This window comes from Ammodytes marinus (assembly GCF_949987685.1).
Source record: "Ammodytes marinus genome assembly, chromosome: 17".
Classification (NCBI taxonomy): domain Eukaryota; kingdom Metazoa; phylum Chordata; class Actinopteri; order Uranoscopiformes; family Ammodytidae; genus Ammodytes; species Ammodytes marinus.
The window spans coordinates 3,971,223-3,992,564 of record NC_137221.1 but is presented as its reverse complement, the minus strand read 5'-3'; the positions used below and the strand labels follow the sequence as shown (position 1 = coordinate 3,992,564).

The following is a 21,342-nucleotide window of genomic DNA, read 5'->3' as shown; positions in this document are numbered from 1 at the left end:
AGCCGTTTCCAATTCAGATTATTTTCCCCTCGTGCTTTTCCTTCAGACTCAAGAAGCAGCGACCATTCAAAGAGTGTTTAACTGGCGCCATCTAGCGGCCAGACGTCAACTATGCACCAAAGCAAAAGGCTACATTCAGTGTTTATGTTATCACAGTTAGAGTGTCTGTCTGTCTATCCGTCTGTCTGTCAGTCCGTTTGTCTGTCTGTCTGTCTGTCTGTCTGTCTGTCTGTCTGTCTGTCTGTCTGTCTGTCTATCCGTCTATCTGTCAGTCCGTCTGTCTGTCTGTCTGTCTGTCTGTCTGTCTGTCTGTCTGTCTGTCTGTCTGTCTGTCTGTCTGTCTGTCTGTCTGTCTGTCTGTCTATCCGTCTGTCTGTCTGTCTGTCCTTCTGTCTGTCCGTCTGCCTGTCTGTCTGTCTCTGTCTGTCTGTCTGTCTGTCTCACTCACCCTGGAAGTCCTGTGTTAGTACACTCAATCCCTGCGTTCCAAACCACATACTATTTCTTTTTTACTACACTACATACTAAAGTACAGAAGAGTTTTAGGGGCCACAGACAGGAGAGAGACAAAAAATCAGATAAGGAAGATTTTTTTATCGTTATGTCGAGAAATGTCAAGAATAAAGGCGAATACTTCAAAATGCCATTGGAGTTATACTGGGGCAAAACAGTTTAGATATTATCCAAGTAACCACATATTCTGCTGGGAGGTGACTTCAAAACTACCAGCGGTGGAATCAAACTCAGTATATTAAACCTGCAGCCATAGCAGCCCTCAACAAAAGGCCAAGATAAAACACCCCAGTCCCACTCTGTTTATATTCTGTGTGCGTGTTATTTGTTTCTGTCTATTGTCTGTCGGCGTGCGGCCCATAAATGTACCTGTGACGTGTCACGTGAAGAAGAATTTCCCCTTGGAGACAATAAAGTCTAAAGTCTGAAGTCTATGTTAATCAGTGAGTATCTCTTATGATCGGCAACCTGTCTGTACTGTTTGCACTGAAAAAAATGCTGGTGTAAATAACCCGGCTTCCGTAAATTGGTATGTAACCAAAGGGAGCCCACTGCAGCCAGCAGCATGCCGGTTTACAGACTCTAGGCCAGGGGTCACCAACACAGTGCCCGCGTGCACCAGGTAGCCCGCAAGGACCATATGAGGCGCCCGCAGGCCTGTTCTAAAAATAGCATAATAATCTGTTTCCACCATGATCAGTGTCTTCACATAGATGAGTATCATTAATCATTAATAATAATATATAACTAAAGGCAAACTGAGCAAATTTGTTATATCAGAAGAGTGTAACTGGGTGTCCTTCGTATGACGTAGTACCCATGAAGTAGCCCTCAGGTTCAAAAAGGTTGGTGACCCCTGCTCTAGGCTGTGTCTTAACTCTGGATTATTATTCTCCAGCACACACCGTATAGACAGGAAGCATGTCGTGTGGAGATTTTCTATTCACTGATTTTGACATGAAGTGATTTTGACAACAAGCGTTCTCCAGAGTTGCTGACTACACCTTTAAGTAAAGCAGTGTGTAGAATTTTGGGTTTTATTTCCTAGCAGATTTTGTAGAAAGTAATTATAATATCCATAAGTACATTTAATTTAGTGCATAATAGCTGAACATTTTTTTTTAATTTTTTTTTCCCCTTAGAAAGGGTCTCATATATGTCCATATTTCTGCATATTTTGGACCAAGGCCTAGTGCCGCCATCTTGAAAGTGTCATAGTTGGAATGTCATCAGGTGCATTGTTTAACATTTAGAATTGTTCTTGTCCTTGAAGGCCACTGTAGCTTCTGTTATTATTCAAAAGGGTTGGGGTTACCCAGGGAGCGTTGCATTCTAGAACTTTCTAGAACTTTCTTGATGATGTCATATTACACACTGCACCTTTAAGTAAAGCAGAACAATGATACAAAGAAATATAGGGTAGGTATTATTTTTTTAAAGATAATTATTTTGGCATTTTCAAGCTTTTTCTTTTTTATTGATAGTACAGAGTTGAAATGGGGAGACAGAGAGAGAGAGGGGGGGATGACTCGAACCCGTGACCACTGCAACGAAGGCCGGAGCCAATATGGTACGCGCTCTATCCACTACGCCAGGGCTATTCAATTAGTTTTGAATGGGGGCCGGTTGGTGGAAATTATCCAAAATGAGGGGCCAGAAAAAAATGCCTAAAACTGATGAGCATCACATCAATAGCTACATATACTGTAAAACAGTACAACGACATAGGAGTGCATATATTGTCTTTATTTTATCAAATAGAGTTCACCAGCTTATCAAAAAAAATCCCTGACTACGCCACCGGAGCGCCCCAAAATATAGGCTACGTATGTATGTCGTATCCACAAACTGTATAATACAGACTAAACCATCAAACTGATAGAGGCACGTGTCAGAGCATTCAGCCTCTGAAGTCAAATCTGTGGATCAGCTGCTCACCTGATGCCACGCTCCAGGTGAACAACAGCTGACCGCTAGCATTGATGTGTGTGTGTGTGTGTGTGTGAGTGGGGGGGGGGGGGGGTGGGGAGGGTGTGTGTGTATGTGTGGGGGTGGGGAGGGTGTGTGTGTATGTGTGGGGGCGGGGAGGGAGAGTGTGTGTGTGTGTGTGTGTGAGAGAGAGAGAGACAGTGAGTGAGTGTGCGTTTGTTTGTTTGTGTTTGTGTGTGTGTGTGTGTGTGTGTGTGTGTGTGTGTGTGTGTGTGTGTGTGTGTGTGTGTGTGTGTGTGTGTGTGTGTGTGCATGTGTGTGTGTGTGTGTGCATGTGCATGTGTGGGGTGTGGGGGGAGTGGGAAGGGTGTGTGTTCTTGTGTGTGGGCGCGTTTATTTGAGAGAGAGTGTGTGTGTGTGTGTGTTCGTAATTATGTGTGTGTGTGTGTGTGTACCATGTCGTGGAGAGAAGCCTCTTCAGTGTCACAGTGGGAGTATGAGATATAAATACACACAGAGGGTTCATTATGTGAACACAAGCTTTGAAGAGATGTTGGAACATTTGTTTACGAGTTGTTGGTTAATCCACAGTCACGCGTTCTCCAGAATCACTGACTCCACCTTTTATTAAACATTTCTGTAAAGATAATAAACACGGGGGTGGGGGGGGGGCCTTAGGTCAGTTGGTAGGGCGTCCCCCCCCCCATGGGCCTCGGCCAGCAGCGGACCCGGGTTCGATTCCAGCCCGTGGTCGTTCTCTGCATGTCACTCCCCTCTCTGCCCCATTTCAACTCTGTCTCTACACTATCAATAAAAAAAATATCTTGAAAAAAAAAAATTATCCTCACACAGTCACCACGGCTCTGATAAGATAGAATCATTAGTGTTTCCATTTTCTAGCTACATGTAAAGTTTCATGCTTTTATCGCAAAATGCACGATTCTAAGTGAATGTGGAAGGACACTTATCCGCTGGACTAGACACAGTTTGACAGAAACAGACAAGTTGTTTAAAAGGTGGAGTCTGTGATTCTGGAGAACGCTTGTTGTCAAAATCACTCTGTCGAAATCAGTGAATATCTCCTCATGATCCGCTACATCCGTACTGTGTGCGCTGAAAAGAATCAAGTGTTGAAACATAGCTCTTAACGGGTATTTAAAGGTAGAGTGTGTAATATGACATCATCAAGAAAGTTCTACAACGTTCTAGAATGCAACGCTCCCTGGGTAACCCCAACCCTTTCGAATAATAACAGAAGCTACAGTGGCCTTCAAGGACAAGAACCATTCTAAATGTTAAACAATGCACCCGATGACATTCCAACTATGACACTTTCAAGATGGCGGCACTAGGCCTTGGTCCAAAATATGCAGAAATATGGACATATATGAGACCCTTTCTAAGGGAAAAAAAAAAAAAAAAAAAAATTCAGCTACTATGCACTAAATTAAATGTACTTATGGATATTATAATTACTTTCTACAAAATCTGCTAGGAAATAAAACCCCAAATTCTACACACTCCAGGTTTAAACTGTAGTGTGCAACATGCCAGTTTACAGAGCCTAGGCTGTGTATTAACACCAGATTTATTTTCAGCAAACACACAGTAGTAGGCCTATGGACAGGTAGCGGATCGTGAGTAGATATTTACCGATTTTAACAAGGCCTCTCCAGAATCACTGACTCCACCTTTAATGCCAGCTGTGTGCAAGTGTTTGTTGCTGGAATATGTTATGGATATCTGACCCTTGATCCTTAAAGACCTACTTCACCGGTGGGAATATGAAGGTGTATTGAACTCTGAGATCCTATGTAGTATAAATGTGCAAAACGTTTTAGAAATCAGTTCATCCTAGCCTGAGAAAAGGCAGAAAGAGTGTTTTATGGTCTCACTGTCTGACCCTACATTTTCCCATGCCTGACATCACACGTGGTAAAATGTAGGGTTAGGATTAACAGGACAGCTGGGCCAAGGGAAGACTGAGGGAAGAAAAACCTCATTCATTATATTAAAATAGCGATTTTATAATGATAGAACGCCTGTTCCATATGTGTGAAATATTCCTTTAACTACACCAAACAAATGCCTAATTTCTATTTCCGGCCCGGGTCGTTTTCTGCATGTCATTCCCCATTTTACCCATTTCATCTCTCACTCTCTCTCTTTCTCTGTCTGCACTACGCATAAAGTATTCATAATGCCAAAAAAAAACTTCAGACATGCCGTGTTCCAAATCTTATACTCTTTCTTTTTACTACACTACATACTAAAGTACAAAAGAGTTTTAGTCTTTTTACTGCACTACATACTAAAGTACAGAAGAGTTTTAGTCTTTTTACTACACTACATACTAAAGTACAGAAGAGTTTTAGTCTTTTTCCTGCACTACATACTAAAGTACAGAAGAGTTTTAGTCTATTTACTACACTACATACTAAAGTACAGAAGAGTTTTAGGGCCACAGACAGGAGAGAAAAATAAAATCAGATAAAGGAAGATTTTTTTTCATTATGTCGAGAAATGTCAAGAATAAAGTTGAATACTGCAAAATGCTATTGGAGTTAGCGAGGCGTTTATGTATTTTCAGCATACTACAATTGACGTGCATGTATTGGGACATCCTATATCTTTTTTCTGGCATACTAAACAGTAGGGAAATATGGGGATTGGAACGCAGGGATTTGATTTTACTACAAGACCTGCACAATGAAACCACATTTTATCGACAGTACTGTCTGAAAGGGAAGCTAAACAAATAAGTTTTTATGATGTGGTTTGGGTGAACCGACACCCTTTGAACCAGAGCTGTGGTTAGCAGCCACCAGATAAAGAGAGGGGATGTTGACTTTGGTTGCGTTCCGAATTGCATACTTTCTACTATATAGTATGGTAGAAAAAAAGATTTAGGATGTCCCGATTCTTGTGGCCAGATTTAGGATGGTTAGAAGTACCCGGATGCCCTACTTCATGCGGCCAAGATTGTTAGTGTTACCTAGAGTCGTATACTCTTGCATAGACCCCGCGTTCCAATTCACATACTTTTTATTTTTCCCAAACTACATACTAAAGTACAGAAGAGTTTTAGATCAAAATCAGATAAGGAAGATATATATATTTTTTTTCATGATGTTGAGAAATGTCAAGATTGAATAAAGACGAATACTCCAAAATGCTATTAGAGTTAGTGGGGCATTTATGTGTTTTTTAAGCATACTACAATGGACGTGCATGTATTAATTAGGACATCCTAAATCTTTTCCTGGCTTTTACTAAATAGTAGAGAAGTATGGGGATCGGAACTCAGGGAGAATTAACATGTGCATAAATGTTACATATCGAGGGCTTGGCGCAAAAGGGGCGTAAGTGACATTTTCAGAATTTTACAGGAGAGCAAAAACAAACGTTTTATTTATTGTAAATATTTAATGAAAAACAGCAAATGGAAGAAATCTCTACTTTAAGAGAGATTAGACTTCAAGGAATTCATATTTGTGAAAAAAATATATATATATTAAAAAAAAATAAAAAATAAAGTGTTTATTTTAGAGTCCATATTGTCTCCATCATATGTGGGTATATCAAATTCTCCAAACATATTCAAAACACTTTTTCTGAAGTATAAATGTTGGTCTTTTCTGCAATCCCTCCATATTGTCAGCTCTTTTAGCCTATTTATGATGAATTTACGCCTTTTATGCTCCAAACTCAACTGAAGGTTTTCACTTACGCCTTTATGTTTTCAGCCTTTATTTAAAAAAGTAAAATGTTTAGTGACGTTATTCTCTTATCATTTGATAGAACTTATCAAGACCTTTAAAATGATATAAAAGTCATTTTCGCAAAATATGTCACTTACCACCCTTTCGCTCCAAGCCCTCGATATTCGTCTTCCAGATATCAGTTTTTGAACATAAACTTAAACCAACAGTCTCCGTGACATTTCAAGGTTTTTTTTTTTTATTTGATGAGGGTTTTCAACAACTCACTTTTAGGCAAAGAAAAGGATAGTAATTTAGTAATAATATTACATGTTTTAGTTTTACAGAAAGAAAAAGAAAAAAAAAAGAAGAAAAAACACGTCAGGACAGGACCTAAGTAATGAACTATGTGTACACGCTTTTGTTACAAAAATCGGGCATAACTGTGGCAATGAGGGGGGGTGGGATAAAAAGGGGGGTGGGGGGGTAGGTACAGGGAGGAAAAAAAATTAATAATCACATCGATACATATACTCATCCCGCTGTTTTACAAAGATAGCCCCAAACTCGGTCCCTCCCACCCGTACATACAATACCAACAATGATAAAAGAAATGATACTTGGAGTAAAAAACAGCAAATAATCAATCAATATATAATAAAATATAATACGAATTGTACAGTACACTCCGGTTATTTCTGTTGTCCTTTTCAAATCCTAAAAACACATCAACTTGAGCTCGAGTCCGTGTGTTTTTTTCCACTGCATCCACGCCTCTTATTTTAAAAAATGACAAAAAGTAGTGTACGTTTAAAAACAAGGTCAACAACACTTTTATGTTATTATGTCCCGACTGCTTCTTGTTCCTTTTCAAACCCCCTTTTGAGTTTCATCAACCGTTTCGTTGTGACATTTAAGAAGAACCGTTAAATGTTGTAAAAGTCCTTTGCACAAGGTTCTCGTAATGTCAGTTTGTCAGGATTTTAGTTCAAGATAACTATCATCTTGGCAGGGCAGATTTCGTTATAAAAAGTGGGTCTCTACTAAGGGGGGAGGGGGTAACAAATAAACAACAAACGGAGCAAGAGACACAGACTATATATATACGGTGTAACTGTGAATAATGTGAACAATTTTGAAAAAATAAACTGGTACTAAAAAGGTACCTCACTTCTACAATAGGCATCCAATCCATATTATGTATGCGCGAACACTGCTAATGGAAGAAAAACAAAATGAAATAAAAAGACAATGCAAAAGGTAACTGGATTAATGCGTTTGTCAATCTGTTGCTACTAAAATTGTCCTTTTTGTCTAGAGTTTCTTCCCCTTAGAAAGACACGGAGGGGTCGGTCTGTGGTTCTGATATTTCGGCCTTTTGAAGTCCACGTTAATTTATCAGCCACCTCTGCCGCCTTAGTTAGGATTGTATACAAGATGCTCCAGAGGGGTGTGTGTGTGTGTGTGTGTGTGTGTGTGTGTGTGGTGGGGACATTACGGTAGTTACATTAAACCCTTCCACCATTCTCCCAACTGTTCTGTTAAAATCTTGCTTCTCTGATTATTTAAAAAAAATAAACATAAAAACAATCTAGTCTAGAAAACTTTTTTTTCTCCTTTTTTTCTTCTTCACTGGATATATTCGGTCAGGACCGTCGATCTCTCGGGCTGCACCAGCACTGGCGGGACCGATATTATTTCGACGGGTGAATGGTCACCGTCGAGCACCTCTGGCTGGTCGTTTTGAACCGGCAGAGGAGGGGGTAGTGGCGGAGGTGGGGAGGGGGATTTGGGCTTCATCAGACCCCAGTTCCCGCCCTTCATGCCGGTACTCATCCCGCGACAGGAGAACTTGTGCCGCACCAGAAGCCCGCGGTTCCAAAAGCGGTGTCGGCATTTGTGGCATTGGAATGCTCCTTGTTTGAGGTGCTTGCCCCGGTGTTTCAAGGCCTTGTGTAGCGTGCTGGCGCGTTTTCCACACACCTGGCACTTCAGACGTGCGCTGCGGCCGGCCAGTTTGGGCGGGTGCCTCAGGGCGTAGTGGATGAACAGGGACCCTTGCTTGGCGAATGTGGCGCTCGGGCAGATGGGGCAGGGGAAGCGCTTGATCGGGACGTCCATTGAGGTGAGCCCCGTGACTTTGACCACGCCCCCGCTCCACACGTTGACCTTCAAAGAGCCGGACTTGGACCGGAGCTGGGCCAGGAGCTTCTTCTTGTTGATCTGCGCCTGCAGTTTGCCGCGCTTCCTCTTGATGAGCAGCAGCTTCTTGCGCGTGTCTCTACTGAGCGGCGTCCCCACCAGCTTCCCGTCCCGCATGATGCTGTGGATCACAACTCGCTTCTTTTTCTTTCGGGTCTTTCTTGTTTGCCCTTGGCGCTTTTGGAAGTCTTTTGAACGGTACTGAAAATGGTGGTGCTGCTGCTGCTGAATAGTCCCCCCTGGTCCTTGCACATGGGACGTCCCGGCGAAGTTGGAACCGGACTCGTAGAAGACCGTTGAGTATCCGGCGGCTTGTGACGGGCTGACCCGCTGGCCGTGGCGGTCGATGCCGTGCTGAGAAAGCTTGTGTCGCACTAAACTGTTGGAGTAGGCGAAGGCTTTGCCGCAGACTTCACAACGAAAGGACTTCTCCATCCCTACGCCCCCACCGTGGACGGTCTGCTGATGGGCCGTCAGATGGAAGTAGTGACGGAAGGACTTCCAACACACGGTGCAGGTGTAGAGCCTCTGGGACGGGGTCCCGGAGGTCGGGGACTTGTCTCCTTGTGAGCACGACCCGTAGAAGTCAGAGTTCCCAGCGTTTGGGATGGCGGCAGCAGCTGCCATGGCGGCGGCGCCACCTTTAACCCTCCTGCCTTGGGCGTCGATCTCTCCTTTCCTGTGGAGCTTCCCGTGCCTCACGAGACTCTGTGCGTAGGCGAACACCTTCCCGCACAGGTTGCATTTGTAGTTCTTCTGCCCGGAGTGCACCGTCAGATGCTTGGTGAGGTGGAACGGCTCACGGAAGGTTTTGCCACAGATGTCGCAGGCGTGCGGCTTCTCCCCGGTGTGGACGCGGTTGTGGCGCCGCAGGGTCTCGGCGCGTCTGAAGCGTTTGCCGCAGATCTGGCAGCTGTACGGCCGCTCGGAGCCGTCTCCCGGAGGGGCAGGGCTGCGTCTTCTCCGTATGATGGTGCTCGGGTCTCTCTTGTCCCGGGCCTTCCTGGGCCTACGGGGCTTGGAGTGGGGCTGGCTCGGGTGGGTCAGAGGCATGGTGGAACCGTTCAGGCTGGACGAGGGTGACGGTCCCAGATTACCAAACCCCAACCCCCCCAGCAGGCCTCCGATGATATCTCTCCGCTCTCCATCGCGGCCTTCGGAGTTGATCTCACACGAGGCGGCGGCGGCAGCAGCAATGGCCGACATGGCGCTGCTGGTGACCTCATCTTCAGAATCGTCTAGTAGGGAGGAGAGGGGCAGGTGGGGGTGCGGCTGCTGAGGGGGCTGGTGGTGGTGCTGGTTTGGGTGGGGGTGCAGAGTCGGGGCTAAAGGGGCCTTACGTAGAGTTTGACTGTTCATTTCACTCTCCGACTGGTACAGAGCCGAGGGTTGGGATCGCCTGTAGTCATCCACACCGCCGCTGTACGGCGACTGGTTCTGGTAGCGGTTTCTGGAATAATCCGTTGCGTACTTGTCGCTGGACATTGAAGCCCCTCCGCTGCCTCCCATTTTACTGCTGCCTGGGTTGGACGACCCGCCGCCCTTTTTTGAAATGCGTGGAGGTTTGCCACAAGCGCCAGACGCAGCGTGGTTTAGGAGAGAGGTGCTTTCACGGAAGCAGCGTCCGCAAGCCGGGCAGCGAAACGGCTTCTCGTCATGAATCTTCTCGTGTCTCGTTAGCGATTCTCGGCGGTTGAAAGACTTTTGGCAGATGCTGCAGGCGAATGCCCGGGTTTCGGAGTGGGTTACACTGTGTTGGATGAGGTGCCCCCTCTTTTTGAATCTCTTGCCGCACTCGCCGCAATTGAATATCCGATCTGGGCCGGGATCGTTGCAATCGGACTTTCTGCTGGCGCTCTCCGGTGTCAAGCCGTGGCTGCGCAGATGCCTTCGCAGGCTGGAGAGATGGGTGAAGGTTTTACCACATTCACCACAGTGGTAAAGGGGTTCTGGTTCGGGCTGGCCGGATGAACTACTAGCGTGGCTTTCTTGGGATTTGGACAACTGTCGGTTGGCTACGAGCACAGAGGTGGAGTTAGAGGAAGGCGGGGCGGACGAAGAGCTCGAGGATGACTGTTGGGCGTGAGACGAATGTGACGGTGTGCTTCCGATGCCAGTCATCCCCACGCCCCGAGAACCTCCTCCTAAAAGGCCTGTTGAGGAGCTCTGACTGTGCCCACTCGAGCCACTAGTATGGGCGTGAGTGCTATGGCCGTGACTGCTTTGACTATGGGTACTAGTCTCAGATTTCCTCTGCGGTAGGTAGCCCGCCATTGCTTTCTTCCGCCTGCTTCCGCCACTCGAAGATGAAGAGGAGCTATCCCCGGTCTTTGCCGAATCGTCCTTGGAGAGGGACAGGTGTAGGGGCAAGGGGAGGGGCATGCCGGCCTCCTGCTGCATTAGCGACGCTATCTGGTTTGAGGAGAGCACCGGAATGCCCTGGAAATCAAAGCCTCCCAAAGGGGCGGGCTGTGGGGACGGGTGCAGCGGGTGCGGGTGGTGGGTGTGACTGTGTGGGTGCGATAAGGCGTGAGGCGTCAGCTGCTGTTGCTGCTGCTGAGGCTGCGAGGAGGAGTGGTGGCCGTGGGACGAGTGGAGGGCCGGGGGAGGCGCTAGGCCCGAGTTTGAATCCGCGGACCCTTGTCCCAAACCCAAGTGGTTGTGACCGCCTTGCTGGACGAGGAACTGCTCCAGGCTGCTGTTGGCCGGGACGCCCGACAAGAAGTACTGGTTGGCGGCGAGCATGCAGCTGAACTGCTGGTGGAGGCTGCGTGGGTCGGACTGGCCCACCAGCGGGACAGAGATGCTGCCAGACGGGTTATTGGAGGAGGATGAGGTAGAGGTGGAGGGCGAGGAGGAGGATGGGCCAGAGGGCTGCGGGACAGAGAGACCGGGGTGTAGCGGTGGGGGAGGGGGCGCAGGCGTTACCACTCCGCCGATCACCCCCGAGCTTCCACTGCCGCCGCCGCCAAAGTCAAAGCGTCCCATTCCAGAGTGGAGCTGCTCCTGGGCCAGCGCTGCCTCGGCCGGGTGGAACGGCCTCAGGAACTGGGGGTATCCCGACGAAGAGCTCCCACTGCCGCTACTGCTGCTGCTCATCTTACTGGACTTCCTGTGTGAGGAAGATGAAGACTGACTCTGGTGGGAGATGGAGGGAGGGGGGCCCGCGCTCATTTTAGCGAATAAGGAGGAGGAGTCGGCGAAGGCATTGCTCCGAGAACTCTGCAGAGATCCCAGGCCCAGGCCGGACAGCAGGCTGCCGTCGCCGGACGGCTGGTGCTGCTGCTGCAGCTGCTGTTGATGCTGCAGCTGCACTTGCTGTTGGTGGGTCAGTTGTCTTTCCAGTCCCAGGCCTTTGAACTGGTGCGCTTGGTGTCCGCTTAGCATTTCCAAAATGTCCATAGGATACTTGCTGAACTGAAACATCTCCAAAGGGAAGATGTGGCCTCAAGCTGGCAAAACAGCCCTTTACACTTAAGTCTGTGTAGTGGCTGTTACCAGCGGTGAACCCTTAGCAAACTACTAGAAGTCCTGCTGGGGAATTCAACCCTCAACTTTTCCAAATGAACCGCTATAGTCCAACAAAAGCAGATGCTTGATTTTCTCACATAAATGTATCAGTAATAGTGAAGCCTTCAAGTGCTTCTATGGGATGTTATAAAAAGGGTCATAAATAGGCAAAAATACTAAATGATACTAAAGTCTGTAGTGTTTCTTTTAAGTGTTCCATAACAGTTTGTTCATTTTTAAAATCAGGTTAGAAGTCCCATGAAGAAGTGTCCGTTATATCACTGGTGGATGAACCATTGTTCCTCTGCCCGTCGGGTCCCTTCAAGGAGTTCTCAGGACGTCCTGAAGAAAGACGGAGAAAAAAAAGACAATAATGTTAGTCAGTGATCCAGTGACTTGATACAGATCTGATAAACAAAACCCCTTTTTGGCGCAGATATCAACAGTGTTTTATATTTTCTTGCCTCAAATACCGGATGCCGAATGTCTCAAAAGGAACCTCCCAAATAAACAAATGTTCAAACACAAGCAAATGATTCAGCTAAACTTACACACACACACACACACACACACACACACACACACACACACACACACACACACACACACGAAAGAAAAAAAATAATGCCTTTATTGTCATTGTATCATCAAAAATAACATACAACAAAATTGTAAGGTGCTAAGTAACAAAACAAAAAACATTCTTCACATATTCAGTCATACATTCCAGACGAAAATAATACATAAATGGGTCAATGACGAATAAGGGTTGTCATGATGGTTTTTTGAAAATCTTTCAAAAATATATTTTAAAAGCATCCTTGAATCAATTTAAAATATACATTTTGTGTTTCTGTTAGTTTTATTTCATGGGAAATGGGATTTACACAATTTTCTACTAAAAGTAGGCCCAAATGGACCTGACAATGTCAAATGGTGTAACCACGAAAGAATAAGAAATATTCATTATTTTGTCCACCATAGTGTAATATGAGTGTAACTCATAAGAATAATAACTTCCATTTCAAAATATCACATGAAAAAAGATTTTATTTGGATAACCCCTAAATCTAAATTGTATGCGTTTTTGCAATTTTGAGCAGGACGTTAGCTGGAAACATCTTGTTTTCTAAATAATTGTTGACCAATCGTGTTAAAAGTGTTAAAAATGATTTAATACATTTAAGAAGAGTAATCAATTCTGGCCTACATTAATTTACAGGTACATTTTGATTTTTTTAGGAAAAATACTGGTTACACCATTTGACACAAACCAGTTACACCACTTGACGGTGTTGCTTCTACAGCCAAAAAGTTTCATAAACAACACTGAAATCAGGCACTACAGTCAAGATAGTTACTGTGTTTGGACTTGCCATTGGATTTTGTTTTCATGTACTTAAAACATTGGTCAACAAATACCATTAAGGTGACTATGGAGTAATTATTCTATCTTTATTCACAAGCGTGGTCTTCTGGTTCAAGAGCATGCCGTGTTGTTTTCACATTCAGATGTTGTAATTATATGCTCTTAAACCTAAAGAAAAAACACTCTTAAATAAAGATCTCCATGGATGACAAAAATGTTCTAGGGTCAAACTCATTTGATTGTATTTATGGAAAAAATTCAATCAACAACAAAAAGTCTTAACAAATTGTGTGTTTGTGCGTTTAAGTGCGTCTATGTTTGTTTGTGAGAAAGAGCTAGGTGGATGGGTAGAAGAGACTAGGAGATTCATGTATGTTAAGGGTCCTGCTCCTGCATTCCCTTTTAAACAGTGAATTCATATCTAGTTATATCAATCTGAAAGCAAGGTATTATTTGGTTGACGTTATGCCTTGTGATCTGATTACATTTAAGAAAAAAGCTTGCAGCAGCACATGTGAGCGTGAGTGCACGCTTGTTTCTGTTCATGAAAACTACCTTTCCTGTCCTCTTTTTGCAAGGTAATTGGCTTGTTTCCTCTTTTGAATGTGTCATCTATTGTAGAGAAAGTTGCTCAATTCTGAAGCCTAAATTTGATTAACATTTTCTACTATTCACAAATTGTTGGAGTTCTAGGTATTTAAAGCTGCTGTTCATCCTTCCACATTAGGTGTCACTGTTCATATGCTTCATTTATATCATTTATTCATGTATTATGAAATTATGTGACATTAAAATGAAAAGGAATTATATAAAAATATGCATTGAAGCTAAGCATGAATTAAAAAATCACAAAATCATGCCACTTAATGATTTCATCCTAGCCGTACCTAGCTTTGGTGATAAAGTTGTGGAAATACCAACTATTTTTAGAAGATACAAACAATAATAACCTAAAACTGGTTTAAAAAAGTAATTGAGCTCATATTTCATTTTAAACCAGTATCATAAACTAGTGAATTTTGAAAAAAATTGACAAAAACCGAGATGTTTGTCAAATTAGTCAAATGGTGTAACCGGTTACACCATTTGACATTTCGACTAAAAATCGATTTTGACAGGCATTATCATGGACTCATATCTGAGGACATGGTCTTGATGTGAATACATCAAATATAATTCTTAAAACAAATAATACTATTTATGTAAAAAATATTTTTTCAACGTTTTATTTGGGTTACACCATTTGACATGTAACCCAAATGATACTTGACATACCCTAAAAGTGCAAATATCTTATATTTCTTGGAGAGCTCTTAACTTTGGAATGCAGCAGTCATGTTCATCAGGGGTCCTTTACTGTTCTTAAAGATTTGAACAAAATGGCACCTTGAATGATGGTTACACCACTTGACAATTCAGGACATTCGCTCGCTCCCCAAATTATTAGAACAAATATGAAAGTTGTATTTAAATATAATTTATATACTCACAATGACCTCCATTTTAGGATAATGCCAAAATAGTTTATAGGATGTTATATTGAGAAATTCACTGTATTTAAGCAAGTTACATTTTGTGGTACGAAGTTGACGGTTACACCACTTAGACATTTTTGCCTTTTATCTCCAAATATTCTCTCAAAATTGAATAAAACCAAAAACTTTCTAATAGGGTCTCTAGAAATGAATGTGTTACAGTAATGTGTAAGCTTTTTTTTTGTTTCCACATTTTCAAATTTAATTTAACCTTACGGACACAAAAAAATGGGCGTCACGTCATTGACCCAAATACATACTTAGAAGTACATACTTAGAAGTACATACTTAGAAGTAATTAAAAACTGCTTTGAGACATTTTACATTAAAAGTGCAAAGATAAACATGTTTTCTAACCCGATTTTTAATGTTGGCAATTCATTTTAATGAGCTGATCATTCTAATCATGCAAGAGCTTAAAGGTGCAGTGTGTAATATGACATCATCAAGTAAGTTCTAGAAAGTTCTAGAATGCAACGCTCCCTGGGTAACCCCAACCCTTTTGAATAATAACAGAAGCTACAGTGGCCTTCAAGGACAAGAACAATTCTAAATTTTAAACAATGCACCTGATGACATTCCAACTATGACACTTTCAAGATGGCGGCACTAAGCCTTGGTCCAAAATATGCCGAAATATGGACATATATGAGACCCTTTCTAAGGAAAAAAATAAAAAATAAAAAAATCAGCTAGTATGCACTAAATTAAACGTACTTATGGATATTATAATAATTTTTTACTAAATCTGCTAGGAAATAAAACCCAAAATTCTACACACTGCAGCTTTAATACTCCAAGTTGTCCCTTGGGTCTGTAGTATTAGAGGATGTTAAAGATTTAATTAAAATAGTGGAATGTTGTTTAATGTATTTATTTAAAAAGTGCCATCCTCCCAAAGAAAATGTAATTTAATTGGCTAAAAATAAATGTACACTGGCAATGTCTGACTCAAAATCAAGGGGAAATTATTCCACCGCCTCCCTACTCCGCCATAGTGGCACGTTGTTTAATGTAATATACAGCTCGGGAAGAAAATAAGAGACCACTCCAAATGTTCAGTGTCTCTCGTTTAACTATCTATAGGTATTTGTTTGAGTAGAATGAACATTTGGGTTTTATAATATAAACTACTGACAACATTTCTACCAAATTCCCCCCCAAAAAATTGTCATTAAGAGCATTTTCAATAAGTAATGTAGAGATGAAGATTTAAGAAAGATCCAGACTGGTCCCTTCATTTTTTCCCGGAGCTGTATTTATTTAACAAATTGCATTCCTCCAAAGATTAAAAAAATAAATGTTGGCTAAAAATATACACACGTTGGCAATGTCTGACTCAAAGTAAAGGGGGATGATGTCACTGCTTCCCTATTCATACTGAATACTTCCCCAGAGGCCTCAGCAGCTGTTGCACAATTATTTTTGCACAGCAGTTGAAATCCTGGAAAGCGCATTTGAGTCTGCATTTGATCGTTTGAACAACCTGGTCTAAATATTATTCTCCAGTCGAATTTTTAAAGGCCTACTTCACCGGTGGGAATATGAAGGTGTATTGAATTCTGAGATCCCATGTAGTATAAATGTGCAAAAAAAAATGAAATTGGTTCATCCTAGCCAGCCTGAGAAAAGGCAGAAAGAGTGTTTTATGGTCTCACTGTCTAACCCTACATTTCTCTTACTGTGATGTCACCAATTTAATTTTTTTTTTGCACATTTATACTACATAGGATCTCAGAGTTCAATACACCTTCATATTCCCACCGGTGAAGTAGGCCTTTAATATAAGCTTGAAACCAATTAACCAAATGCTAAACCGTAAACTTAAATATTAAGACTTTATTGGCCAGTTTCACAGACATGGATTAAGCCTAGTCCAGGACTAAATGGAACTTTGAATGGAGATGGACCGGCCCTGTGTGTGCCTTCTTTTCTTTTGTTTTAATGTCTTGTTCAGTCTGGTTTATTTATATGTGTTGAAATATGTCCAGATAACTAGACATTATCTTATTTATTAATTGTTTGTGCCTTTTAATTAATTCATTGGTTTAAGTTTTTTTCTGTTAACTTTATAGTAAGAAGATAAATACCAGTGAGACAGTACAGTTCAACACTTCATAGACAGTAGTGAGAGCGGCAAACGGCCCTTCAATATGCCACAGGATTCCTGTCCAACTCCAGCTGGAGAACATGGCTGCCACACACACACACACACACACACACAGACAGACAGACAGACAGACAGACAGAGAGACAGAGAGAGAGCCAGCCACACACAGACAGACAGACACAGCCATCCAGCCACACACACACAGTCACACACAGCTAGCCAGCCACAAACACACACAGCAACACACACAGAGCCAGCCACACACACACACACACAGCTAGTCACACACACACACACACACCTAGCCAGCAACACACACAGCCATCCAGCCACACACACACACATAGCTAAATGCCAGATCAAAAGAAAAAAAGGGTGTCTGGTGGACAGTGTCTTTGTGTGCGAGGAGGGAAACAGGTTTTTAAGAATCGACATTCAACAATTCCCTCCGGTCAGAAATGCGATCTGATATTTAGAGATTGGCATTTTTTAATTAAGGTCCCGTTTTGTTTTCTAATCCTTCAAGGTGTTCAAAGCCATCTAGGGAGAAAACGGGAGAAAACGTTTTCACACAAATTGTGGTGGATAGTATTAAAGGTGCAGTGTGTAATATGACATCATCAAGAAAGTTCTACAAAGTTCTAGAATGCAACACTCCCTGGGTAACCCCAACCCTTTCGAATAATAACAGAAGCTACAGTGGCCTTCAAGGACAAGAACAATTCTAAATTTTAAACAATGCACCTGATGACATTCCAACTATGACACTTTCAAGATGGCGGCACTAGGCCTTGGTCCAAAATATGCAGAAATATGGACATATATGAGACCCTTTCTAAGGAAAATAATAATAATTAAAAAAAAAAATCAGCTATTATGCACTAAATTAAATGTACTTAAGGATATTATAATTATTTTCTACAAAATGTGCTAGGAAATAAAACCCAAAATTCTACACACTGCAGGTTTAAACTCTTGCTTCATTCGTTTTGAGTCGTATGCTCTTTTGTGTGTGTCTTTCCTGGGGTGACTTATATATATTTCTTTAAAGTCTCGCTTCACGCTGACTGGTGACCTTTGTGTGGCTTTGCAGAGCTGCTCAACTCGAACACATTTCCCCCGAGACCGAAACCAGAGAGGCCAAACATCCTCGCCGTGTCGTCACATCTGTACGGACTGAAACCGAGCAGAGAGACACTGGGGAACCAACCGAGGCTGGGCCCTGCAGCTAGGGAAGCGCGAAAATACACCAGCATACGAAAAAAAAAAATTAAAATGAATATGAATTTGTCCTGCATAGAGACATTGTAGCACCCTCAAAAGCGTTTTTTTTTGGAGCAGTCGTAATGTAGTGGTTACCCTCCCCTCCCCATGGAGTCTCAGTCCTCTTCACAGCAGACCCGGGTTAGAATCCAACCCGGGTCGTTCTCTGCATGTCATTCCCCTCTCTGTCACATTTCATCTCTGTCTCTCCAAACTGTTTAATAAAGCATTAAAATGCCAAAAAAGAAATTAAAAAAAATATATATATATAGTTTTTACCAGCACCAAAGGTTATTATTTAAAAGGTGCAGTGTGTAATATGACATCATCAAGAAAGTTCTAGAAAGTTCCAGAATGCAACGCTCCCTGGGTAACCCCAACCCTTTTGAATAATAACAGAAGCTACAGTGGCCTTCAAGGACAAGAACAATTCTACATTTTAAACAATGCACCTGATGACATTCCAAAAACATGGATGCCTCCATACGACTTGCCTGCTAAATGTACAATATGTACTATTAATATTTGTAATTCTCCGCTCAGTAGGATAATTCAGATTATTGGCAGAGGTGATTTTACACCAATGAGGACATATTTATGAATGAGGATATTGATTTTAGCTAATATATTACTTGAAATGTTACACAGTGTCCCTTTAATAACAGGTTTTTAATAATCGGTATTTACATGTTGCCTTATATCCAAAAAGCAAAATCAAACAGACACACATCTTCACCTTTCACATTAACTGGTTCCGGTCCTAAACGCATATCAATGTTATGTTTAGTTTAACATGCAATGTGTACTTCATAATAAAAAGGCACTATTTATGTTATTTCTTGTTCATAGTGATTTTCATAACCTATCTTGTTTTTAAATGTTTTAATGTGTTGTTGTGATATTTGTATTTTGCTTATGTTGCTGTAGAGGACCTTGAGACATTTTCTGTAAAAAAAATTGGTTGGGCTATAATGTTTTACTCTATGGAGGAGGTCTCACTCTTAAAGGTGCAGTGTGTAATAATATGACATCATCAAGAAAGTTCTACAAAGTTCTAGAATGCAACACTCCCTGGGTAACCCCAACCCTTTAGAATAATAACAGAAGCTACAGTGACCTTCAAGGACAAGAACAATTCTAAATTTTAAACAATGCACCTGATGACATTCCAACTATGACACTTTCAAGATGGCGGCACTAGGCCTTGGTCCAAAATATGCAGAAATATGGACATATATGAGACCCTTTCTAAGGAAAAAAAATATAAAAATTCAGCCATTATGCACTAAATTAAATGTACTTATGGATATTATAATTACTTTCTACAAAATCTGCTAGGAAATAAAACCCAAAATTCTACACACTGCAGGTTTAAAAACAACAATTACAGAGCTGTCAAGTCAACATGTGAGATGAAATGTGACAGACTGTATTCCCCAAGCACAGCAGCAGCTCCCTATGCATCATATTACAAACACCATAATATCTATTCCAACCTGTTAACAACATTTCTCTTTGTTTTGTTTTATTTTTTGTTGATTAAGGGTTTGTGATGTCACACGTGGGAAAAATGTAGGGTTAGACAGTGACACCATAAAACACTCTTTCTGCCTTTTCTCAGTGTCTTAGCAATTAAGCCTTCTGAAAATGTTAAGACATTTTATTACCAATTAAGGCATTATCATTGGATTAATAAAATCAATTACTTTGGGCTTTTTTGTAAGATTCTGCTGGAACACAGGTCAATTTGTCTTTGCTAAAAAATAAGGTTAGAGGCAACACTCTTTCAAATGTTTGCTTTTGCACGTTGTCTGTAAATATGTTTTACACACAAACACAAAGTGGTTTCAGTCAGTCTGAGGAGCAGATTGTGCAGCTGCTTTAGCATAAACATATACACAATAAAACGCAGAAATAAAAATGCTTACTACACTGATATGTATTGTCCACTCAGATATGTGTATGGTTTCAAATAACATGTACCAAGTTTTTTTTTTTTTTTTTTAACCTTTATTTCTACAGGTAAATCCCATTGAGACCAGAGACTCTTTTGCAAGGGAGACCTGTTTTCCTTTCCCACGTCACCATTCACACACACATTCATACACCGATAGCAGGCTAACTATTGACATTCACACGAGGCAAGGTGGGTGAAGTGTCTTGCCCAAGGACACAACAACTATGACACAAGCGGCAGGGCGGGGATCGAACCTCCAACCCTTTGATCATCGGCCAACCAGCTCTACCAACTGAGCCACAGTCGCCCCACAGTTGTTCTGCGTGCCCAGCCCACACTTGTTTTGTAATGTTGATAAAAGGCATGTTAACCACGAGCAACCAAATTTGAAAACTGACCATTTTCAGCAGGTTGTTTTAATCTTACCAGCCGATCCACAGGACTGAAGGAAACCGGTTCATACTTATTTAAACACGTTGTGTGCTAATACAAAAAGGTAAGAGCAAGGCAACTAGTATTTAGAATGTATATAATGTTAATATTGTTCAGGTTATGTTCTTATGTTATGTATCTTATTCTACTCTTATTCTACTTTTTTTTTTATGTTTTTTTTTAATGTGTGCTCTATTCTTGATGTGTTTTTGTTTTTGCATCTGTAAAGCACCTTGAATGGCCTTGTGTCCGAAATGTGCTTTAGAAATAAACTTGCCTTGCCTATATGTTTTATCGTTCCTATTGCACCGTGGGTCAGTGATAAACGCTATTTTGATTCTGATGTTTGTCTTGCAAATATAACTGACACATTTTTACTTTTGGCTTTGACTTAAAGGGACACTGTGTAACATTTTAAGTAATTATTTTTGCTAAAATCAATTTCCTCATTCATAAATATGTCCTCATTGGTGTAAAATCACCTCTGCCAATAATCTGAATTATCCTCCTGAGCGGAGAATTACAAATATTAATAGTACATTTTGTACATTGAGCAGGCAAGTCTTATGGAGGCATCCATGTTTTTGGAATGTCATCAGGTGCATTGTTTAGAATGTAGAATTGTTCTTGTCCTTGAAGGCCACTGTAGCTTCTGTTATTATTCTAAAGGGTTGGGGTTACCCAGGGAGCGTTGCATTCTAGAACTTTCTAGAACTTTCTTGATGATGTCATGTTACACACTGCACCTTTAACTTCTTCAGATTAGAAAGTAAAAAAGGATGCATCTTGTCTGAGAATAACTTTTTTTTTTAAACACACAG

The 21,342-nt window shown here is 41.9% G+C and overlaps 1 protein-coding gene across 1 annotated transcript in view; it reads right to left on the bottom strand.

Annotated features, from left to right (window-relative positions):
* Positions 1-6,398: 6,398 nt before the first annotated feature.
* The window catches only part of LOC307264283 (uncharacterized protein), a 16,580-nt gene continuing 1,636 nt past the window's right edge, over positions 6,399-21,342 (bottom strand). The window contains exon 3 of the mRNA XM_080045661.1: positions 6,399-12,197. Within this exon, the coding sequence (XP_079901787.1) occupies positions 7,773-11,771 (3,999 nt within the window). The 5' untranslated portion in view covers positions 11,772-12,197 and the 3' untranslated portion in view covers positions 6,399-7,772. The remainder of the gene's footprint in view (positions 12,198-21,342) is intronic.